The following is a 25,720-nucleotide window of genomic DNA, read 5'->3' as shown; positions in this document are numbered from 1 at the left end:
CCTCTTTTGTTGTTTACTGTGTGTCTGTGCCGTTGCAGTTTTGTGTTTGGTTTGATTTGGTTTGTGACAGTACATGTTCATGCTCCCTCATTCATCATTGTCTCACAGTGATATGGTAAAGCTCGTACAAGTCCCCAACGATGGAGGGCCTCTGGGAATCCATGTAGTGCCTTTCAGTGCTCGAGGCGGCAGGTAACGTATCTTGCAGGTTTTTAATTGAATCATAATGTACAGTGTTTTATCTTCATTTATGCTCAGATGTAGAGTAGTGTTGAGTTAGTGTATGCTTAAAAGAAGCCTTTTCATTTGGGGGCCACTGTGCCTTCCTTCACACGTATGCATCATAATCACAAAAGCACTTAGGCTGATGAAGAAATGGGCATTTAAATTATTCTAATAATTTTATTGTTCATCACATCCATGCAAACATTTTACTACGCTGCAAATTGATGATAGGCTTTATTGCCAGAACTCCAGCTGAATGTGCAAAGGTAAGGAAGTTCTTCAGGCATTTTTCTGGAAAACATGTATCCAGTATAAGTTATCTGGATAACATAGAAAATGATTCATTGAAAATTTGTTTATATGTTTGTTTAGTTCTTTAATTATATATGATTTTTATAATTGTGTTCCTAAAATTTTTAAGTTAGAGAAGCTATAGATTTATTTCCTCCCATGTGATCTGTCTCCTGTTCTATCTGCCCACACAAATGGCACAGTTTTGCACTGTTTGTTAGTATGACTTCATTACTTCATAAAACATGTATCCTTAAAATTGTCAAATGTTACATGAGTTTCTTTTACCCTACAGCTTGTTTTCAATGACAGAATTATTGTTTGTTTTATATATATTCAAATACTAAGAACTGATTTTGCAGCTAATCACATCAACTAATCAAATGTTTGATGAGTCTTTCATACTGCCTCCTCCTAGGGCTTGGGGAGAGGCATTAACCTTTGAGGTTTAATCTCATCCTCTCTTATTTATCCATCTAGTTATTACCAGCTGAAACATATTTATGATCTATTTGGCTTTTTAGTTTGAACTTCTTTCTTTTATTGTTATCCCTTTATCTATTTATTTATTTATTTTTTATCTATTTATTTTTAAACTTCCTTTATGCTGGGAGAAGAAAACAGGGAGCTGGAAAGTCACCTTAGGCCAGTGAGTGAGAACATAGAACATTCTTTCAACTCTTGCCAAGGAATTATAAGCATCTAGTATGTTGTAAGAGACATTGGAATGTCAATTACAGGCATGTGACTGAATTATCTGTTTAATTTTTTAAAATAAGTGTTTGAACAATTGTACCACCTTCCTAGTATATGTTCCTGACCGTGCTGTGTCCAGACTTCATGTTTCTGATAAAGCACATGCTTTATGGAAGGTCTGGAAGCTGATGCATTGATTTACCTTAGGCTTCCCTGGTGGCTCAGATCGTAAAGCGTCTGCCTACAGTGCGGGAGACCCGGGTTCGATCCCTGGGTCGGGAAGATCCTCTGGAGAAGGAAATGGCAACCCACTCCAGTATTCCTGCCTGGAAAATCCCATGGACGGAGGAGCCTGGTAGGCTACAGTCTATGGGGTCGAAAAGAATCGGACACGACTGAGTGACTTCACTTTCACTTTCACTGCTGGAGTAGGAGGCTTGAAAGTGAGCATTATTTAGCAAGATGTGAAATTCTCCTGGAATTGACAGCGGGGTGTTAAATTCACAGACTTATGACCACTTTTACTTTTTTCCCTTCTCTTCTTCTTTTTTTAAAACTCTAGAGAAACATTAAACTTTCGTCAAAGAACTTTCATTTAAATGAGCTCAGTTGTTTTCAAAATGGCCCTTGCCTTTATCTCCTTTAAAAATTATAATTTTAAGTGATCTCAAAAGTTAAATCCCTTTTCCATTTATTTCATGAGTAGAAAAATAAGCTAAGAGGGTAAAATGCATGAATGATAGCTTCCCAATACTAGTGTGCCTTTAACTGCTTGTGGGATATAACTCATCACAACTGAGACTTAATTGTGTACGGACCAGCTTTGAACCAGTATTTCAAACATATTATTTTCTGTCATTTATTACACATTTTCTACTGCATCGTGAAAGGATATTGGGATAAAATAGGTAGGTAAAAAGCCTAAAGCAAAAAAACTGTAAGATAGAAAAATTAATCTACTGCAGATTAATTCAGTGGAAGGTATTTTTACTGGTTACCATGGCATTTCATTTTGATATACAGAACTCATTCAACTAGACAAGGATCCCTTTGCAGAACTAGAAGGTGTCATTTTTACTCCCTGTTGATTTGGCAATGTAATGAAGAAAATCCTATACAGCATTCTTGTACAAGGGACAAAGAGATTAAGACAATGAGATTCTTTATAAACCCTTTCTAGGCATCAGCAGTTTTCATACTGGGAAACAGAGCAGAATTCTTTCCCTCTAACACCTGTAATGCGTCTTTGAGCTTCCTCCTTGTCTTGACATTCCTGGTTCTCTGGAGAGAGGCGGAAAATGCAGAGAACAATGGGAGGGCTCCTCCAGAATCCTAGACGCCAATCTTCAGGAGCCAGACACACCCATCTCCCTTGTTCTCAGAAATGCTGACAAGTAAATTCTTGCCAGTCTGTCAGAAACCTTCCCAGGCATTTACTGAGTGACGGTTCCTGTGTTAGGTGTTGGGAAACAAGGATGAATGGGACATGGTCTCTCTCCAGGGATTTGCAGTCAAGATGGAGTGATAGCCAGGAACTCACACTATTATAATTATGTGATAAATGCCGACATTGTGAGTTGATAGAGGAGGGGTTGTCTGAATTAGGTAACTGAAGCTGGCTTGTTGTAGAAGGTGATTTTAATTGAGATGACACCTTATGAAGGAAGCTACCTCAGCTCCATGGTGACTGTGAGGGCAAATTAAGCAATGCAATATAGCATAAAGGGGGAAATTAAGTGGAACTCGTGAAGAAATTGCATATATTATCCAGTGGGAATATAAGAATACATATTTGTGGGATGTAAGTTGAAATTTCTGAGAATAAGTTCCTTTGTGCAAAATTCCAGTCATACTTGGGCCCCTCTCAGTTTTGGAAATGTAATTAATTGAATAACAACTTACTGAATACTTATTTTTCTAAAAGTGACATATACATGTCAGTATTGCTTTCTGATTTCAATTTCAAAGTCAAAAAGTTTTAAGGAACAGTACAGAATGGGAATCACACATCCTAAAGAGAAGAAACTCCATGCAAAACATCTCAAATATCAAACATAATTCAGGGAAATTGGAAAAAAAGTGAAGTCAATGTTAGAGAAATTTTTAAAGCTACTTATGTATTCAGTATTATTTTGGCCTGCAGTTAAAGAAGTTTTTTGAATAAAGATTCTGCTGGATCAATTTTAAAAAGGCCATTTTCTGGAGTGGGTTGAATGTTCTTGTGACAACTGGCTTGTGGCTGCCCTTCCCCTAGCCACTGCTTTGGGCATTAAAAACGGAGACAAATGGCTGCACAGGAGAGACTGTGTTAATATCCCTTGATGCTCTGTTTTTCTATAGTTATCATCCTGTATTTTACTCAAAAATATAAAATTAGCTGATCCCCACCCAGAATTCTTTATTCACAGTTTCGCTACCTTGAAATCAATTTTCACTTCACACGTATAATTTCATTTCCTCTTGATTTAAATGTCAAACATAACCTCCTTATTTAAATCACAAGTGCTACTACTTTCAGGAAGGCTCTGCCAAGTAATTGTCATTTCCTTTGGCAGAAAAACCATGTTTCATGTTAAAGTTTTTTATATTTCTAGGACCTAACCCAACAGTATTGCTCAGCGAAGCTTACTGTGACTATCCCTACTAACTCTGCATTGCTATTGAAATAAAATACATGTAAAAATAAATATCTGATGTACATTAGAAATAAAACAATAAGGATGTATCCTGGTTTGATGTTAACGAGGTTTGCCGAGCCTTTCCAATTACTTAGGAATATGATTGTGTTGTAATATTAAATATTTAGAAAGCAAGATAAAATGTATATTCTGAAATAGGGGCTGGGCTTTTGAAATAATAAGATTTTGTAGTTTTAAGGGACTTAAAGTCTAACTGAGAAATATGTACTATATAAAGAGGTCTATACTGTGTGTCCAGAGAACGTGATGCATGTGTGTGGGAGGATTTAGAGGAAGTGGAGCCGTGAAGCAGCGGATCTTGATCTGTTCTTTAAAGAAAATATACGACTTAATGCTAGTGATGTCTGAAAAGATCTTCTTTCCAGGAAGAAGATACACGAAAGGAAGATGTTCCATACAAATCTGTGTGATTTGCTGAGAAATAATGATTCGAAACAGAGTGTATTGGAAATGGCTCTTAGAAAGCACTTTATGAACGGCCTGTGAGACTTCATTCTGTAAATAGTAGAGAAATTGTTGAAGGTTTTCGAGAAATATCATTGTATTATTTTTTAGATTAGCTATTATTCTTCTATTCGGTTCCAGTCTAACTTATAGAAGACATTCTTAATCTTTTCCCCTATGGAAACACATATGGCTAAAGCATATTATTCTTTTTTAAATTAAATTTTATTCTTTATTTTATTTTTTAAAGCATATTATTCTTAATAAAGTGCCGCCTGCTTCTCTGTTTCTTTTCTGTAATGGACATAATTGAATAATTTTTGTCTCAAATAAAACTCAAGTGTTTATTAAGTTTTAACTAGTCTGTATAAAAGTTAGTAGACATATTTGGAAGGTCTTAAGAAAAATACTCATCTACTTAATAATTCAGTGAAATTCTATGAACTTGACTCCTCTAATACTTACATGAGTTATAAATAGTGTTAGTTTTAACTCTTAGGTCACTGAACCTTTATTATATTACTTTTTGCTGTAAAAGACATGAAAATCAGAAAGCTCATCTTCTTTCCAGAATTCCCAGTTACCTGTGCCGTCTTCCCACTTTGTGGCAGACAGTGATGGCCTCAACCACACGCTGAGTCTTCATGTTATTGGCCAAGGGCTTGTTAGGAATAGTCCAGGATAAGAGACACATTTTGATGCACCTTTTTTGAGACCACAGATAGTTGGGACAGTTCCTGGCTCTGTCTTTCGAGTAAGTGCGGCCTGAGCAGGTTTCCTTCACTTAGCCTCAGTCTTCATATCTGAAGGCTAGGACACTCCTGTGACTTTATATGGTTTAAATAAGAAAATACAGAAACTTACAAAATGCGTGTAAAATTCCTTTAGTGAGGTATTTGGCAGTGGCAGCTAATATAATAAGAATGGTGTTGACATTTCACCTTCCACTTATCTACCTGTGATGCGCTTTAAGATTACCTTTAAATGCTGTGTGTTCTGGTTGTCTCAGTTCAGTTCAGTCGCTGAGTCATGTCTGACTCTTTGTGACCCCATCAACTGCAGCACGCTAGGCCTCCCTGTCCATCACCAACTCCTGGAGTTTACCCAAACTCATGTGCATCAAGTCAGTGATGCCATCCAACCATATCTCTGTCGTTTCCTTCTCCTCCTGCCCTCAATCCCTCCCAGCATCAGAGTCTTTTCCAGTGAGTCAACTCTTCGCATGAGGTGGCCAAAGTATTGGAGTTTCAGCTTCAGCATCAGTCCTTCCAATGAACACCCAGGACTGATCTCTTTTAGGATAGACTGGTTGGATCTCCTTGCAGTCCAAGGGACTCTCAAGAGACTTCCCCAACACCACAGGTCAAAAGCATCAATTCTTTGGCTCTTGTTGTCTAGGCAAGTGCTAATGAGACTATATAATAGTGGAATATGATCTCAAAATGATCTCTTCTATTATGAATATGAGATGAAAATTTACTGTTACATAATAAATTTGAGAATTTCAGTACACACTTATTTAGGTAGTTGGGTGTATTTTTTAAGAAGAATTACAGCCAATTTGAATTTCATGGAAACAGCTCAGGTGTTAAGAAGAGCTTTATTTGAGGCTTGTATATTTCAGTTCACCTTAGAGTTTTTAAGCTGAATATTCACTTTTAAAAGAATAAATATCCTCTTGCACTTTGAGTACTCTATTTCAATTCATTTCCCAAAAAACACAATTTATTTACTGAATCTGTATCCTTTTGTCTGGAAGATTTCAGTTGTTCATTCTCAGCTGCAGATTCATTTTGTTCAAATCAAGGGGACACACTAAATGCATTTGTTTTAGAGAGAAGAGTTGTATTTTACATTTAGATAAAACTTGCTTTTTTAAAGGTAGTAGTATGATGCCTATAATTTCTGCCCTAATTTTAAGGAATTCTCTATTTTCACTTTGCCATGTTTTGGTCCACTTTATCTCATCCACTAAAGGTTAAAAAAATTTATATTAACTTGGAGTTCTTACTGTGGTTCTGAGGGATTGAATGTAGGTCATTGCCAGCCCAGTGTCCCAGGCTCAGTGAGGGGAGAGAGTCCTGCTGCTGGGAGCTCGTTCTGCTCATGCCTTCTCTGCTTTTGCTGTAGTTGTGGTGTTTACACTGTGTCAGCTTTTATTAAGATGAATTATGATCATTTCCATACAGCTGGGTGGCAGTTGTGGGAGTTTACGTTATCAAAGCAAAACTCAGACTTGCTCAGCCAATTTAGATGTCAATAAAACATTTGTTACTTATTTTCAGTTTTATCATTGGCTGTAATTTATACTTAGGATTGAAAATGTTAACATGTGTGACTGAGTTTGTTTTAATTAAGTGTATAATTAGGCTAATGAACCTTGTAAAAATGTAGTGGTGCAATCCTTAATATAATCTAAGCAGTTAAATTTCTAATTATGCATCCAAAATCATGTACAGAGATGCTGCCTTTCCACGGCTGGCTCTCTGGGGCTGTATTCTCCTTCTTTGCCCCCTTTTGGGGATAAGAAACATTGTACAAAAGCCATGGTGAAAGACTTCAAAGAAATATGTGTGTATTTACATATTTTTTAATGTAGGAAATTCATTCAGAAGTGGGATTTGTACATAGCGGATGTAGTGTGTTTTCCCCTAAATTTTTGATAAGATAGAGGGACCAGGGAAGAGAGGTAGTTTGGGGGATGTTTTCGGTTTACCAGGAGAAATCCACTTGCCCAGAAAGCATCTTGCCAAGTCGGGTTCACATTAAATTCATGCAGGAGGTGAGGAGGTGCTGCCCCATGTAACCGGGAGCCCTGGTGCTGTGGCTTCCCGGAGCTGACCTCCCTCTGTGTGATAATGCCCCGTTCTGTCCTCCTGCACCCTCCAGCACCGCTCTGTCCTCCTGCACCCTCCAGCACAGTCACCGGAGCTGAGCTCCCTCTGTGTGATAATGCCCCGCTCTGTCCTCCTGCACCCTCCAGCACAGTCACCGGAGCTGAGCTCCCTCTGTGTGATAATGCCCCACTCTGTCCTCCTGCACCCTCCAGCACCGCTCTGTCCTCCTGCACCTTCCAGCACCGCTCTGTCCTCCTGCACCCTCCAGCCCAGTCAGGCTGGTGCTTCGCCCCTGGTCCTTTCCCCAGGCGACCCCCCTCCCCACTGCCTGACTCCTCTTCTCCGTCTCCTCGCTCTTGTATCTTTCGCAAAGTGGTTTCTTCTGATGAAAAGTGGTTGCCCTAATAAGGAATTCTGGTACTGACTGCCAAGAAGGAAAACCACTCTCTACTCTGGCATAGAGTCATGCCAAAACGCTCTGACCTTCACGACCTTTAATTATTCTCTCTAATAAGAGTGTTAAGGGAATCACAACAGCGTCGGCACTCGCTTCTTTATTCCTTTAGAGGGAATTCTTAGTTGCTGGTTGAATTTGCAAAACAGACTCCTAAAATTTGTTTCTAATTATAAATACTGTCTGAACTGCCTTTTCGTGGGCAGTGGGGGCAGGAGGGGTGGAGACGTCTCTGCTGGCAAACACAACTTTCCAGGAAGATGAAAATCTCTGTTATTACTTCCCATTGATTTCCCTTCAGAGGGTCCTCTTCATTCTGTTTGGCTGTCATGTTATCAGTTCAATTTTCTTGTGAAGTTTTTTGATCGTTCGGTTCATTCCCATTCCTTTTGTAATCATTTTCACCTAGTGAAGCAAATAGGATAATTTTGCAGATTGTACCATTTTCCTTTTCAATTAATCCATTCTTTTGAAGAGAATGATTCTAATAGTGTGGTCAAGTACTTGGAAATCAGCAGGCTACTGACATCTCCTTAATTCAGTCTGTTCTGTTGTTTCCCTGATCACTTGCTGTGTCACTCAGGGTGAAATTTTTCCCTTTCTGCTCCTCTACCCCCCCACCCTCAACCACCCCATCAGCTCTCTAGTCTCTAGTGCTGTGAAAGAGGATTCTGAGGTTTCTGCGACTACTTTAATAATATTGGATTCTAAAAACTCATTTAATAAACCTTGGCAATGTTTCATGTAAATATGATAGCATACTTGTTTTTGACTTGTAGCGTTTTTACTGTTTGTGAGGATTACTCAAGCATTTGGTTGTATAAGAGGGCTTGTATAGAAAGACAAGCCATTCCATGAATGAAGCATGTCAGGAATGAAGCATGTCAGGCCTTTTTACTGTATATTATTATCCTGGAATGATTCCCATGGGGGGAAAAGTAGATTTAAGAAAAGAAAAATGATTATCCAGATGAATATAAATCCATGGACCTATTCATCTGAAGAATATTAATGCCACTTGTAGAATTAAATTACAGATTTCCAAGTTAGATTATTTAAACTGTTATAGATACTGAAAGGTTTTATTGGAGATACATTTATAAATTTAAACAAATGACTCATACTAGCTACCTGCTAAGTAATTTCCATTAAACTTGGTCTGACTTTATCCATTTCCCTAAAAATATTCTATTTCAGAATACACAAAGTACTTCAGAATATATAAAAACATAATAATTTTTAGACACTTGAGATCACAGCAATGTTGTAACTGTATTGAGAAATTGCTCGTGATCTCAGTGATTAAAAACTAATTAACTGGAGTGACTCTTGGTAGGGCATGCTTTTACTCAGGGGCTGAACACATGAACTTGAAAGAACTGTTGCTGGTCCTTTGAGGCAGCTTTTAGCAGCAGAAGTGATACCAAGTCGTGGTTCTGTTAGGATTGCCTGTGGGTGGCTGAGTCATCTTTTCTTTCTGCTGTGCTCTCATGTGGATGCTTGGATGGCAAAGTGGCCTCATGTCTTCTTCTGGTTCCACTATTACCAATAACTGTGATTCAATTTGATTTCTCTTGTTATTTTGTCCCACTCAACAGAGACTTGGGTATAACTTAATGATGTGATAGAACACTTTGTTCAGTTGCCCATGTGTGTGTGCGCGCTCAGTCACTCTTTCCCATCTGACTCTGCGGCCTCATGGACTGTATCCTGCCAGTCTCCTCTGTCCATGGGATTTCCCAGGCAAGAATATTGGAGTGGGTTGCCATTTCCTTCTCCAGGGGATCTTCCCAACTCAGGGATCAAACCTGTGTGTCCGCATTGGCAGGTGGATTCTTTACCACTGAGCCACCTGGGAAGCGCATAGACACAGACAAATCACAGGAAAGCTTAGGAAGGTACACTGTGGGCCTGATTACATTTTAGGGGTCACTTTACACTTACTGTGCACTTTGGTGACGCACAGTAAGACATCACTTCCTGCCAAGCAGGGACTCTGACAGCTCCTCTCACGCTGCTGGGTCAGTGTACTTTTTCTTACCTTTGAGCTTAGAGGAGTTTTATATTGATTTAGTTCCAATATATGATGGCAAGTAACTAACAATGACCCACGCCGTATTTCTCACTAGTCACCACGTTTCTTAGACTCTTCCACTAGTGGATGTTAATCCCCAATTATTAACATGACCAAAAGGCAATTTAAATGTCATCTCCTCTTAATTCTTGCAGTAGGTATACTTAACCATAGTAAAACACTGTGCCTCTTCACTATATTTAATAGTAAAAATTAGAATGACATCAATAGTGACTCAGTAAGTATTCGTTAAAGAAACAGGGTTAAACTGTAGAATAACACCCAAAAAACAAAAGGGCCTTCACCTCAATGCATTTCAGCTCAGTCCTGTATTTGGTATAAATGATACCATCATGAAAAGAGGATCTGATTCTGCGTTTTATTTCATTTATTCTATTTTGCAAAAACTTGTTGGGAGACTTGTTTGCCTCAGATAAACCTAAGCACCCATTCATTCAGTTTTCATTTGTCAAGACCTTACTACAAGCTCAGGCCCATGTTCCCCACTTTCCAGGAGCTGACAGGGCGACAATAGAGATAAGATGTGTGTGTAAGTGACAGTGACAGGGCAGTGAGATCAACAGCAACAATTACCTCAAAGGTTTAAAAGCAGGATGCAGTCTCCAATATTGGGGCATCTTTCTATTGGACAGTACATACTGCAGATTGTATTCCGAGGGAAGATACAGATAGGTGATTGGAAATTTGGTGTCTTCAACTTTATGCAGGATTCTAAATGCTAGTTTCCATATGGGTATTTTTTATGTCTTTAAATATTAGGATTATGAAAGAAAATCTAAGCTGGGGACAAACTGAAAGTAAATTCATAAAAATTTTAACATGATCATGATACAGAATAGATGCTAACCGTCAAGTAAATCAGAGCATCAGGACTAGGTGAGGATTCCTGTTACTTATGAAGCTGTAATCATATATAGTGTTTGCTATTTCTGTGGGGTGTATAGAATGTCCATCCTGTCAGCCAAGGAGTTGGTGCTCCAGACCAAGTACATTTGCAATAATCTTTTTCCCCCCTCCATCTTGGTCTCTAAAAGTTCACTCAGGCTTTTCTTTCTACTTGAAGTTTGACTTAACACTGAGAGCTGAATGGTGACTGCCAAGATTGGAACTTGTCCCTGGCTTCCTATTTTCTTCCGAAGGGAATAATGGCAACAAATTACGTACTTCTGGGAGACCTAACAAGTTTTGAAATTCAGAACATGAGGCAATATCAAATTCAGATGCCAGGAATGGAAACTCTTCTATTTTTGAAATCTTCCCAATTCTCCTTCTCAAATGTGCAATGCACCCGGGTTAGCTTCTCCTCCTTACCTTTCCTTTCATGGAAAGTTGGGGTTGCCATCAGCACTGTACCAGCTGGCTTGAAACAGGAAACTGCCAGACTGCTCACAAATCCATGCTCATTGACTCTGCCCGCTGCCTCAGCCACCAAACCATTAGGCCCACTCTGTTGGGAGCATTTGTAAGCATAGAGAGAAGTGTACACTTTATTTCAGAAGCATAACTCTGACACTCCAGAAACAATTGCTCATATTTATTGAAAAGATCCCTTTCTATGCACCATTTATACCATCATGATTTTTGTGTTGGTGTTATTTTAAAATGTCTGAATAGCTATTTAATGCACCCCTTTATTAGGCAGTCTTTGTAAATATAATACCAACATTAAAGCAGTAGGGTATTGTGCACAGTGGCAATATTACACGTGTAACGATTTGCATTCTTAATGTTCCAGAACCCTGGGGTTATTAGTAAAACGATTGGAGAAAGGTGGTAAAGCTGAACAAGAAAACCTTTTTCATGAGAATGATTGCATTGTCAGGATTAATGATGGCGACCTTCGAAATAGAAGATTTGAACAGTAAGTGTGGGCTGCCTCATTGCTGCTCTTTTCTGCATCAGGCATGACGGAGTGCAGGCCATGGGAGTGCCTCGGACCACGTGTCTGTGGTCTTTGCCTTCCTGCCGGAGAGGGGAATTTTCTGCCATTCTCTAGCTTTTAAAAATTTCATCAAACTCCAGGTAATCACTACCATTAGACTATAGTCTTTAACGGCACTTCTTCAGATGTTATGGGCCCAGTTTAGGCTTTACAATTTGGCAACTTCCTCACCTTCTGGAAAATTCACCAGGTTGCTAGTTTTTATTATACTTTTAGCTCATACTACCAACTTTGTCACACATAACATGACAAGCAGGCAGATTTTCCTTATCTTGATTCAAGCCCTTACTCAATTAAAAAGCTACAAATTCTCCAGTTCCTATCAAGTAAGGCAAGAATGAGCAGGAATCATGAGGACCCAGTTTAAGACCTGACTAGGGATCCAGATGAAACGGAGGAGCTTCTTGTACTGGTCTTGGAGTTGCACTGCGACCAACTGCTCTTGGGTCACTGAAGCTGTATTGGCATTCTTGCGGGTTTTTTGCATGTAGAGACTTGGATTAATTTTTCCAATAAATAATAGATCGTCACTTTGTATAGTTTTCTAAGTGTATTTTTAAGTATGTTTCTTTAAAAACTCGATTGGTCTCCTTGCAAGGAAATACTTAATAATGATTTTTAAAAGTCCTATTGGATAATGTTATAGAGAGGTTATATTTAATTTCTCTTAATATTGAAATGATAATACCTCTTATGCTTAAAGCTACAGTATAACCGAATGATTGACAGTGCAGGAACCAGCATTTCAACTGTAGTTGTAGACAGTTTTGTCATTTTTGAGAATGAAAATTTATATTGGGGTTGTTTTTAGTTTCAACAAAGTCTGTCCATCCTTGTTGCTTAATGCATATACTTAATTGAATTTGCCAGTCTTTTTTTGCTAACTTTCCATTCTTCCTCAAACCCAGAGCACAACATATGTTTCGCCAAGCCATGCGGACATCCATCATTTGGTTCCATGTGGTTCCTGCAGCCAATAAAGAGCAGTACGAACAACTGTCCCAAAGCGAGGGGAATAATTACTACTCGAGCCGCTTCAGCCCCGACAGCCAGCATGTGGATCACAGGGGCGTGACCAGCGCAGGGCCGCAGGCTCTGCCCAGGGCGTCCCGGCTGAACCCCCCACCCGAGCACGCGGACCCTCACCCCCGACTCCTACCTCAGAGCGCGCAGCCCTCGGGAAAGCCGCCTGCCGCTCCGGCCCTGGCAGGACACCATGTGTTCAGTCCCAGCAGTGGTTACAACACCAAAAAAATTGGCAAGAAGCTTAACATCCAGCTCAAGAAAGGTACAACCGATCTTCCCGTCAAGTCAGCTTTCTGTCAACTAACCCCAAGCACCTTAAGTCTTATCTCATTATTACAACTGACATGACTTTTAAAGAAAGTATTTCAAGTTGTGTTTTTTTATGCTTTTCAGATTCCCTTTGCTGTATAAAAATTTACATCTACAAGTTCAGAGGATAAGGCTTTAAACCTGATGTTTCTAGGAAAGAGGTAGTGGTTATGACTGCAGTATAATTGTTGACAGCGAAGGAAATAGGATTCCGGATGTTACCATCAAGCCCAAAGCAACAGGGAGGCTTTGACTGTTTTGAGTGCCCCATTTGATGTCCAAGAGAACTAGAGGAAAGGGATTGAGTCCTTTGGAGCTATGGGTGATTCCTGGTGGAATGCTGGAGGCCTTTGGCCCCTTGTCTCCTGCTCTTCTAGAATATCCTGTTGCTTCCCTTTCTTAATGTGCCAAGGAGAATCGGAGTGGCCCTGGCTAATACTTCACCCATGCCTTACATCAGTGTGTTTTGTAAGGATCTCCACCTGCAGATGAGAAAACCCTGCATGCTGGGTGACGTGTGTCTGCCCTGGCCTTCTCCACGACTCAGAGCAAGCAAACTGCTAGGCTCTTTTCTGACTCCCTGTCACTGTCCCCTCAGACACTGCCGTTAATCATCCCTTCTAGCTGAGCATTTTTATGTGTTTTTAAATCATGTCCCTCAAAATGGTGTCATTATAAAGAATGTTTCTCCTTTTATGAGGTCAACCATCTCCCACGGTTAGTTGGAAAGGAACCCAAGAGAGGTTGAGTGATTGCTGCAGGTCACGTGGCCATTGGTGGCAGATTTTTACTAGAAACTTTTCCCTATCCTGACACTGAGACCATTCAATTCTTTTCATCTGGTGTAGGATTTCCAGTGCTGTAAACTCTGAGATTCCTATTTCCTTCCTAAATCATACTCTTTCATTGGACTTTATGTGAACCACAAAAGCCTTCTTTCTGGTGACTGGCTTTTTTAACCTCCAAATACTTGGTTGACCTGATCAGGAATTGACAGTCTCACTCCAGTTTTGAAGCCCCTTGCAAATACAGAATCATATCAGCTTAAACCTGTCTCCTCCTGTTAATACAGGAATATCAGGTAAATGACAGGACTTGGTTTTTAAGCAAAAGCATATCAAGGAGCACAAATAGAGTTGTATACAACATAAAATTCTGCTTGGGGTCTCTCAACAGAGGAAGAATATTTTCCATTGTCACCGAGGTGTTAGTTCATAAGTACCTCTGCCTTTTTACTCTGATATAGGCATATTCATCGTTTAATATACAATTGTTATATTACCACCTTATGCTCTAGTATGAACTTTTTAAATGAAGTGAAATTTTATTTGCCATTAAAGGAATCACTCTTTTGAATACAGAAATGAATAGTTTATTTTGATGGTATTTAAAAATAAATGATTACATGTATTACAGAAGCTAATTACATATGTTACAGAAGCTAATTTAGAAAGATTATGCTCACTCAACATAAAATAGAAATAATGGTTTTCTTTTAAACATTTTTCTGACCTTGAGTTATATAATTGATATGGAGCCTCATAGAATCTGGCTTGATTTTCATTTATTAAATATGAGATTATATGGCAAAAGGCAGAAACTGCCTGTGCATTCTGCCAATACTTACAAATATTTTATATATAAAAAAAAAAACTGTGTTCACTCTAAACAACAGTGACAAAGAATGCTCATTGGATTAAGTACTAAATATAGATGCTTTAATGATTGAAGTTGGACAAGCTTTCATTCTAGTTAACAGATACTATTTTTTCTAATTATTATTGTTGCATTTAACATTTTTAAGGAAGTACATCAAAAACATAGTGTTTGTCAGTGTTAAACTTTAAATTCAGTTCAAAGTTAACTGATACAATTTGAATGACAGAAGCTCTTTATAAACTGAGGTCAATCCTAAGGAAAGGCTTCATTATAATGATTCTTTGGCATAATTTTGGAACTGTGTCATATAACATGTCAAAAGAGAATAGCTCCCATGTACTTCCTTCCATAATTATGATTTCTTAATATTTATTGTCATTTTGGCATTCTCAAGTACCCTGCTCTTTTGTAGAAATTAGCTTTTTAATAAAGTCAGAGGAGAAGGTCAGTGATCTATTTCAGTCAGTGCAAAATGTTTTGTTGGCTTTGCTAAATGAAAATTGATATCTATTTATCTTTCTTTGAAAGGTCATTGTCTGAACTTTTGGCTTACAGATTTAGGGGTTATTGCTGATATTTTAATAGTATTGAGGTTCATATAATAATCAGTCTTTGTAGTTCATAGAAATTAATATTACAGAAGGAGAATCATTTAGATTTTTTTTAATAAATGTTATTGCAAGTCATTAGAGTTTCATGAAAGCACAGAGACATATGGAAAAGTCCCAGCAGAATAATTAGGAAAATTTCATATAGACAATATGCCATTCAACTCTTCACAAAAGGCTTAAGAAATTAACAGCCCAGGCACATTAAAGTGATTTCAGACTTGAAGTAAATGAATGTTTTATTTGAATTTGAGAATATTTGCTGTAGGTTTTAAGTACCATGTTTTTTTTTTTCATTTCTACTTTGTTTCTTCTTTAACCCACATTTTTATTCATATTTATTTTCCCATGGATGTTTGTTTACCTAGAGATTCAAACCCTTACTTACCATTTTTTTCTGAGTGCTACATCCAATTAATGAATTCTTCTATAAAGATTTTTCATCCCTTTACACATCTCTTTATTCTTCCTTTATGAACAAGTATTTGTCCTCATGTAATTTAACTGGAATTGAACCCAATACCTTAAAAAATAACTCTTTAAGAAACTCTGGTAGAAATTAATCATCATTGGAAGAGATAAAAATTGTGTGAATCATTAGAAATTTGTCATTATCTCCATACTTTATCCTGAGTTATTCTGACTTGCTGCATTGTTGGTTTCATTGATTTTGAACTTTTTGCATTGAACTTTTCACTGTATTGAACTTACAAGGGTGCCTGTTGAGAAAGCTGCCAAAGAGCCTGGAATTGAAATTATACAAACCAGCACAGTGATGGGTAATTGTGTCATTGGTTTCAGTACTTTTAAACATTAGATGGTGATCCTCAGACTTGGTAGCTGTGATCTCAGATGGGCAATTTGCTTTTGTTGTTTTAAAGGAATATACATGGTAAGATTTAGGTGAATTAGCAAAGAATGAGGCAAAGATAATATGGTTTATCCTGTCAGTTGGGGAGGTCCTGTTATCCATATCTAGAAACATTTCACTGTTTCTTTTCCATCATCCTGGACTTGTTCTCTTCCTTTTCTTTACTGCCTACCCTTCAAATCTGAATACCATTATTGCACAATAACACTTGATATTTGAGATACTAAGAATTTTAAAAGAAGGGTTTGTTTTGTGTGTGTGTGTATGTGTGTAGAGAAATTGTTTATTTTCATAATCAAAGATTTAAAAACATTCAGCAGGCATATTTGTATATTATTTTCACCTGAGTATGTTCCCATTACTTCTTAGACTAATGAATCTTCATATATGTACCATTTAAACCTGCTACAATTTAGTCTATTTTGAAAATCTATTAAAAAATTTTAGAGTATTGAAAGAAACGGATACCTGTGTGAAAATGGATACCTGTGTCAAGATGAAGTAGAGAATAATAGCAAATCCTTTATGTATATTTACCTGTGAAATCTCGCCTTTTTTTTTTTTTTTTGCCTGTTATACATTCAGGTACAGAAGGTTTGGGATTCAGCATCACTTCCAGGGATGTAACAATAGGTGGCTCAGCACCAATTTATGTGAAAAACATCCTCCCAAGGGGTGCTGCCATCCAAGATGGCCGGCTGAAGGCTGGTGATAGACTCATAGAGGTGAGTAGCTTCCCGCATCCCAAGTTCCATAATTCTTGAAAAGCTCTCTTTTGAAGGGTCAAGGTTTTCCTAACATTTTCATAAAATTTGAAATTAAATTATATATTTTAGAAGTAGTATGCATCCTAAAACAATGTATTTCCGCTTCAGTTTTACATTTCTCCTTGTTATTTGATGAGAAATGTCTTTCATTTAGTTCACTCATAAATTTTTAGTTACTTGGACATTTGGTTTATGAGATAACATAACATTTGTCATTATGTAAGTACAGTGTCTGTTAGGTTATATTTCTGGATGACTTTAAATTTATGTCTGGCAGTATAGAAATGTTATCTCCTCTGGAATCAGAGCAGAGACAAATGAAGTAAATGAAAACAGTGTGTCTTGATGAGAAGAACAAGGAAATTTGGAAATGTCAGCGTGGAGAATGAATTGAGACATAAAAATCAAATGTCAGGGGGAAAAAAAAGATAGTTTTTCAAAGTTTCCTTTCTGTACCTCATGGGTTTCGGTTCATTGGTCTTCGAGGCTCTCTTTGACATATGTAGGATGGCTTATTTCTGTTTGCCTGAGTTTTGTGCATGTAGAAATTAAGGTGAAGATGATTGAGAAAGAGGGCACCTTATTAGTGGTTTTTCTTAGTGTTTTCCTTAGAAAACAGTCTTTTAGTGGTAAGTGCTGTGTTTTGTAATTATTGACTAGCATTCAAAAACTAACTTTAAATATATGGAAGGGGTAAACAGCAAGGTCCTTCTGTCCAACACAGAGAACTATATTCAATATCTTATGATAAACTATAATGAAAAAGAGTATTTATTTTATTATTTAAAAAAATTTTCATTGGAGTATAGTTGCTTTACAGTGTTATGTTAATATCTACTGTATATCAAAGTGATCAACTGTACGTATCCATATATGCCCTCTTTGGAAAAGAGTAATTTCTCTTTTTGGCTGTGCTGTGCACATGTAGGATCTTAGTTCCCCAACCAGGGATTGAACCTGTGCCTTCTGCATGGGGAGCATGGAGTTGGAAAAGGTTATTTTAAAAAATAGTGTATATGTATGTGTATAACTAACTCACTTTGCTGTACATCAGAAATTAATGCAACATTATAAATCAACTATACTTTAAAAAATATACTAATGTTAAGGTAAATGTTTATGATGTTATCCTTTTTTCTTAACTTGTAGTCTCATATGTAGCTTGAATCTCTCCAGCTCTAGCTGTCCTCCTAAAGATTTTTTGAAAAGTAATGAAACCAAGGAATAGCTTCCAGATTTTTTTCCGCATATGCACTTCAGGCCTAGATTCCTTCAATCTTCCTCTTTCCTCTTTGTCTGTTAGCATGACACCACGTTTTAAAGGGATACAGATAGAAGCCCAATGAAAAGAAAGGTTTGAGTACAAATTGTGTTTCTGATATTGTTTGCTGAAAGAGCCTCTTGTCCTCAGGCTATGAGTGAGGGTGGGTATTAGTCCCCATTTGTAGCTGTAGCTTGTTTCATTTAGAAAGTGTCTCATCTGGGACATGAGCCTAGTTATTTTTTGCCCCTAAATAAAAAAACCAGTCTGTCTCCCTGTCCTTTTCCCTGCCTCTCCTTGCACCCCCCCCCGCCCCTGCCGCCTTCTTCCTCGCAGAAAGTAATCACTTTATTTTTGTGTCTCCCTTTCATCATGTACTCGCTTTACTTGGTGACACATTACAGAGGCTTTGGCTCTACCTTTTATGGAATGGAAGGGCCTGTGACCTATAACTCTTCAGAATTAGGCTTTCTTTTCTCTAGCTGTCAAGGCATATTTTACCCTAACTTTATAGTATCCATAGTTATATCTACAGAATACCAACAGTTCCAGGGGCAAAAAAGTTTTCTGAGTAGGATATTTTCTTTTTTTTTTTTTTGAGTAGGATATTTTCAAGCCTGTACATTTAAAACAAGTATCATGTGATTAATTTTTTAAAATGATCTAGAAAATTTTTGCTTTCTTTAAACCTGTTACTACTGAAAGGTTCCAAAACATATTTTAACTACAGGAAAGTTTTGATGTTACTATTTAAGTGATACACTTAATTGCCTTAACTCAATGTTATTTCTGTCTGGAGAGAGTAGTATTGAATACTTTTTAAAAGAAATTTCCATTCTCATTTCTGTTAGCTATGTCCTGTTGCTGATAATGTTATTATACTTTCTACAACAGTGATGAGATTCCCCAGGATGTGGTTGTTTAAAATCTATCTCTGTCTTTTTTTTTTCCTGGTAGAATTCTCTTAAAACATTGAAAAATCTTGAGATGAAATACTCCTTGCCCTCTTTTTATTTTGTAGAGATTCTTCTGTGTTTGCTATTTAGTGACAAAAAGTTATTGTCATAATTTTCAATAACATTTCAATGAAAGCTAAGATGCTTTTACCAAAATATTTTTAGTGTTTTTCTTGCCTGGAGAGTCCCAGGGGCGGGGAAGTCTGGTGGGCTGCCGTCTATGGGGTCGCACAGAGTTGGACACGACTGAAGCGACTTAGTAGCAGCAGCAGTAGCAGCACTACCCTTGTAAGGGCGGCACTTTTTAATTTTGATGTAAGAAAATCTGTGATGAATAGGGCATCACAGAATCTCAATTCAAAAATAGAAAGTTTTGTGCCAGTGTGGCATTGTAGATATATTTGTATCTCTGGTTACTTGTTAATGTGCTAGTGGCTATGCTTTTGATTTATTGATGAGATCTGAAAGATTGACTGTTTCCTGCTTTGCTTAAAGATAACTGGTATGCCTTTCATTATTAGCTCCAGCAGCCTGGTGATTACCAGATCAGGGCAGAATATACCATGCAATGAGTCTTGTTCCATGGCAGACATGGTCAGTTCTAGAATGTGTCTCGTCTCCTGTTAATCTGTTTGCGTGGTATCACTGCTGAAAACTTTTTGTTTGTTTTAGGTTAATGGAGTCGATCTAGCAGGCAAATCCCAGGAGGAAGTTGTTTCCTTGTTGAGAAGCACCAAGATGGAAGGGACTGTGAGCCTTCTGGTCTTTCGCCAAGAAGATGCCTTCCACCCGAGGGAACTGGTGTGTAACTTCAGAGCAGATGAATGGTTTCCGACACACATGAGTCAGGGATCTGGGCTAGCTACCTGCTAGCCAATGTTTATTAAAACATTTTCCAAGCCATTTCTACATTTTATATATATTTCAGCCTTAACATAATATAAGCATTCTTTACTCACATTTCCTCCGTTTTGGAAATAAATATCCACAATGTTGCATGCAGGAATATTTGAAAATCAAATTGCAGGAATATTTTCTAGGATAGCAAATGTTTATTACTGAACACTTTTAGATGAACTGATTGAATAGAGATGTCGATTATTCCATAACTGTCACTTCAAAGGCTGTTATTGAAAGCTTGCCATATTCTCCACTACATATGACAAATTTTCATATTTCAAGTTTTCATGGTACATGTAGCTAAGCCAAATAAACATGCTTGCTTACTGTTGTATGAAAAAGAGGGCCTTCATTAAATAGTCTTACTGAAAGTAAAAAGACCTGAGATGCAGGAAGCCCTGGGGGCATTAATTCCTAATATAGACATTATTTGGGATGACATAAAAGAAAAGGAGTTTGTTTGCAAACTATTTATTTCACTTTTTATACATATGTCAATGTATCTAAATATTAGATACTGGTATTTGTGCAGTATTGATGTGAGTGAAATATGTATATTAAATTGACATGGTTCTTGGTAATATAAGTAATCACCTTAATTTTTTTGTTTTGATGTAGTAGGAAAATCAATTTACTTCAAAAACAAGTGGTATTTGATATATTTCAAAAGATATTCTAGTTGGGTCATTTTAGGGCATTTAACCTGTCTTTCAGATAGCTTTTAGCTTTAAACAATAATTAATCCATATAGACTAGAGTGGGTAGGTTTTAGGGATGCAGTTTCAAAATTCTTCTGATTACCCTAATTCTCTTAGGCTAATCCTTCAAATATAGATGTGTCATGGTTAGTAAAAATTCCCCTTTATTATAAAACCTTTTAGTCATGGAAATATCTCATCCCTTGGTGACACACAATTTCAGATTGTGATAGGGCTGAAAACTGAACACTTGTGTTTTAAATAGATTTTAAGAAATGACAAAAACTTCTTTATTTCTGTTTAAAAATGTTTAATGCATTATTTCTCAATTTAAATTCAGTTTTCCATTTCCCCCCACTGTTATCCAATTTTGTGCTTAAAATGCCACCTGATCCTAAATCTGGAGTTGTCTCTATTAAATTGTAAATGAGCACTTAAAAAAAAAAAAGACTGAACTTTCTATGCAGTGAAGCTTTAGCCCTTCCTCAGTGTGTCTGAGCCTGGGTGATAGTTGGCATTATTAGGTTGCCAAAGCTTAACTGCTGCTCCTACAGCCTTTTCTGAGTTCCTGCCAGCATAGACCAGCTTAAGGTTAATCAGGTTCTCCTGGCCCAAGTTTGATCTTCCAGGCTTCTGTTTTCCCCTTCTGCTGCCTTCTTTTTTTTTTTTCTTGGTTATTTAATTTATTGCTTGTGAGCTTTTCATTAAGGAGTGAGCCAGTAGGCCGTCAGTTTATTATTCACATTGCAGCTGCTATACAAGATTTAAAAAAAGAAAATTCTGAAAACTTAAAGGTGGGGGGTGGTGTTTAAAATGATCTTTCAATCCAGTTAACAGAACGCTTTTCCTTTCTTTGGGGTGTTTGTATTTAAATTCTATGTCTAAAGCAAAATTTATCAATAGGTACCTTTTTAGTAAGTCAACCATATAACTATATTAATTAAAGCAACTCTATAGTACATGAAAACCATATCACATTTATAACCTGTGTAATATTATAAAGTATAATGCTTGCGGTTCAGACTGTGGTTCAGACTGTTATTATCTGGCCTAGCTATCAAATTACAATATACTTTATAATTTAGACTTAGTTAGGAAAATTAGAAAACAAAATTAGAAACAGTGCCAGGAATAGAGAAGCAGTTTTGTGGGATTTGTTTTCCTCCCAGTAATAAATTCATGATGTACTCCAAATGAGCAACTAAAAATTTACATCTAGAGAAAAATTTTAAAAGAACCACCCCCAACAGCACACACACACACACACACACACAAGATAATAACATAACCATATCAATGAAACTTTGCAAGACAGAGTAATATATCAACCATAATTTGATCACCTATAAATTTTGTTGATTTTAAGAAAAAACAATTTTTCCTTGAAAGTAAAGCTGTGTCTCCCTGTGTGTTGAAGATGGCTTTGGTCAGTCTGTATTTATGTTTTTCTTCAATTCTTCTAGAATGCAGAGCCAAGCCAGATGCAGATTCCAAAAGAAACGGTAAGAGCTTCGTCTTTTGCAGGATGCAGAGATGTTGGAAAGATAAATCAAACTAACTTCTTACTAATTATGAAGTTACTTGTCCTCTCTTTTCCTGGCTCATAATAGATCCTACATAGATTCATTAAATCTTAAACTGGTCTTGCTTTAAGTGACTTATTGCTACTACCCCAAATGAAGAATATTTCATGATTATTTTTGATCAGACAGGGCTAAAAAATGGACGTTAAAGACTCTCCTATTTACCTGCGTAATAAGAGGGACTAAAATTCTTGAGCTTCGTAATTTCATATACACACACCCACACACACTCACACACATATAAGACACACACATACACACACATATATATATGACACATACATACATATATATATGTAAAGTATTTTATGAGTTGTGAAGTGCTATATTACAACTGGCTACAAAAATGAAAAAAAGAAAAAGAAAACTCAATTCAAAAAAAATAGGGAGGACTATAAGGCATAAAAATGTGTCATAAATAGGAAAACTAAAATATGTCAGCAGTTAGACTAAACATATTGTCATAATAACATATTTAATAATTTTTTAATTTATTATCAGTTATTATGACATTTTATATGGGACTAAAAATTCTCCTAACAGAAGTAAGTTTTCACAGCTTTGATTAAAATGCAAAAATAGGTGTTTAGAAGACAAATCTTAATATAGGCTGAAAATAAAAGAATAAGCAGACAGTACTAACATAATGAAGGAGAAAGAATTGCCATATTAGTTTCTAAGCTTATGTTTTTGTGTATGTGGATGCACTACATGGGGAAAAAAAGAGAGAGTATTTTATATTGACACATGATATTATCTAGTAGAAAATCTAACAGACAGGATATTTTATACATTAAACATCACAGCACAAAAACATGTCATTCTCAAACCCTTGTGAAGAAAATGAAAATTTGCAAAACCATATCTACAGTGGGTGATGCTAGTACACATTTTTCCAAATTTGGCATGTTAGACAAATAATATGTCTAACATGAATATTATGAATCTGAATGACATAATTAACACTATTAAAATATAGTATAACATAATTTAATTTTCATTGACACATTCATAGCCAGACAGCTTTGAACCTAATAAACAAGCAAAATATCATTTGAAATATTCCATTGTTACAAAAAATGGATGTATAATCAGACCTCAGAGAAAGGTCAGGAAACAACCTGGAGAATATCACATGTTTATAAGTATAGGTTGTAGGAAATTCACAGCCTCCATTTTTTATCCATTAAATCAATAGGTCTGTGATAGTTAATCAAAATCACAATGGGGTGTGTGTGTGTGTGTGTGTGTGTGGTTATGGGTGGGGTAGGTTGAGGCAAAATCAGACAGATTAATTCTAAAGAATCAAGTGGGCCTTAAGAATGTCTTTTTTATTTCCTATTTTAACAAACAACAATGCTAGCAAAATGTATTATAAAACTAAGCATTGAAATAGCATGATGTTGTTGTAGGAACAGACAAGTAGATAATTTAAACACATTGATGATGGAAGCGGTCCCAGTGTTTACATGTGTGTGCATGTTTGTTAAAGGAGGCATTTCAAAATAGTGGTAAAGAGTGGTTTATTTAGTATTTAGAACAATTGGCCATTGATTTTAAAAATTTAGATTCATTTTTATTCACCATAAAAAATAAATCTCAATTGATTATGAAATTAAATCTAAAAACATACCAAAAAGTATTGAGGAAATATGTGAAAGATTTCTCTGTTAAATTTGGCTAGTGAATGGTTGTCCTGGCATGACAAAGTCAAAATGTCCTAAGAGAGCAGATTGATGGGTTTGTTTATATGTAGTAAAAAACTTGTATAGCAATAACCGCACCATGAAAGAGTTGCAAGGTAGATACTAAAAGCAGGAAGTATTTTGCACTGTGTTCCTTGGGTGAAGAACCACTGTTTGGTGTTTGGAACCTTAATATCATAGAACTTTTTGGAAAAGTGAATGGCGTCACAAGTAAACTATATCTGTTAATGCCTAAGATGATCTGAGATGGAGAATGATGCCATAAGATAAGCGTGTTCTTTTGGAACATGTAATCCGTCCTGGTGAGGAAATTGAGGACTAGCTCTGAAGTTTTAGATCACCACTGGGAAGAAGCAGCTTTGGCTTTAAAGGTGGTATTCCATTGGGAATGTCCAGGTGCCTTCTATTGTGTGCTTCACCCCAAACCTTTTGTGGTCATGATAGCATGCCAGGCTGCTGCTGCCGCTGCTGCGTTGCTTCAGTCGTGTCTGACTTTGTGCGACCCCATAGAAGGCAGCCCACCAGGCTCCCTTGTCCCTGGGATTCTCCAGGCAAGAACACTGGAGTGAGTTGCCATTTCCTTCTCCAATGCATAAAAGTGAAAAGTGAAAGTGAAGTCTCTCAGTCATGTCTGACTCTCAGCGACCCCATGGACTGCAGCCCACCAGGCTCCTCCGTCCATTGGACTCTCCAGGCAAGAGTTCTGGAGTGGGGTGCCATTGCCTTCTCTGATATCATGCCAGAGCAAATGCCAATTCAGGCACCTGAACAAAAGAGATGGTATGTGCGTATGTGAATCTGACTTGAGATAGCAAATGGAAATTGTTTCTGATGAGGGTTTTCCAAGCTAGGTAAAAAAAAGTAAAGTTTCTTTTTTTCTTTTGTCTAAATGTTTTCTTTTCAGTTTATTGTTCTTTGGTCATCTCACACCTGGGTCTATTTTTCTACTTTTGATAGGCAAAATCATTTTGGGCTGTTAGAGGTTGTATTTTAAAATTACAGTTTAAAAATTGGCTTTCAGGGTCTCTCTCTGCCTTTTGGTGGCAGGTCTTAAATTCATTCTCGTAGTGAAGTTCTCTGACATTATATTCGTTAAACTTTCAGATTGTAAGCACCGTGAGAATGGAATGCCCTAAAACCCAATTAGTTGATCATAATGACTCTCAGAACTGATTAAGTCTTAGAAATTGTAAAAAAGGTCATTTAGGTAGATGAGCCAAGCTGTATCAATGGCTGATAGACCTTTTAAATATCTGAGACTTGGATTTCTTGTACATCTTCTAAATTTTGTTTTAATTAGCCAGAGTGGGTAGCTAGACCCTACTGAGTTTTAGGTTATCCATTCAAAATTGGACAAAAAGCTGAATTATTTAGCATAGGCTCAAGGTCACTTATTGCATGACTTGAACAAACTCATTGCCTTTGGAAAGTTTATTCACTTGATAGTTTATTTTTGTGCTCATCCAGATTGGACAAGATAATACATGTATGTATTAGCCAGGGTTCTCCAGAGAAATGGGACCAATGGGATATGTAGATAGTTATAGAGAGACTCGTTAAAAGATATTGGTTTGTGTGATTATGAAGGCTGGGAAGTCTAAGTCTGCAGTGTGGGCCAGCAGACAGAGACCTAGGAGAGTCCACAGCGCAGATGAAGTTCAAAGACAGTCTGCTTGAGAATCCCCCTTGCTCA

At 37.1% G+C, this 25,720-nt stretch overlaps 1 protein-coding gene across 20 annotated transcripts in view; it reads left to right on the top strand.

Moving 5' to 3' along the window:
• The window catches only part of PARD3 (par-3 family cell polarity regulator), a 588,875-nt gene that overhangs the window by 331,145 nt on the left and 232,010 nt on the right, over positions 1 to 25,720 (top strand). For 12 of the 20 annotated variants that reach the window (XM_027560026.1, XM_027560020.1, XM_027560017.1 and 9 more), the window contains 6 exons: positions 109 to 192; positions 11,477 to 11,602; positions 12,592 to 12,971; positions 16,742 to 16,881; positions 19,813 to 19,941; positions 22,202 to 22,240. In XM_027560026.1, coding sequence (XP_027415827.1) covers positions 109 to 192; positions 11,477 to 11,602; positions 12,592 to 12,971; positions 16,742 to 16,881; positions 19,813 to 19,941; positions 22,202 to 22,240 — 898 coding nt within the window. The remainder of the gene's footprint in view (positions 1 to 108; positions 193 to 11,476; positions 11,603 to 12,591; positions 12,972 to 16,741; positions 16,882 to 19,812; positions 19,942 to 22,201; positions 22,241 to 25,720) is intronic. The other 8 variants (XM_027560018.1, XM_027560035.1, XM_027560036.1 and 5 more) reach the window with 2 other exon arrangements.

The sequence above is a fragment of the Bos indicus x Bos taurus genome, chromosome 13 (genome assembly GCF_003369695.1).
Source record: "Bos indicus x Bos taurus breed Angus x Brahman F1 hybrid chromosome 13, Bos_hybrid_MaternalHap_v2.0, whole genome shotgun sequence".
In the NCBI taxonomy this organism is placed as follows: Eukaryota; Metazoa; Chordata; class Mammalia; order Artiodactyla; family Bovidae; genus Bos; species Bos indicus x Bos taurus.
This window is presented reverse-complemented; position numbering and strand designations above follow the sequence as displayed.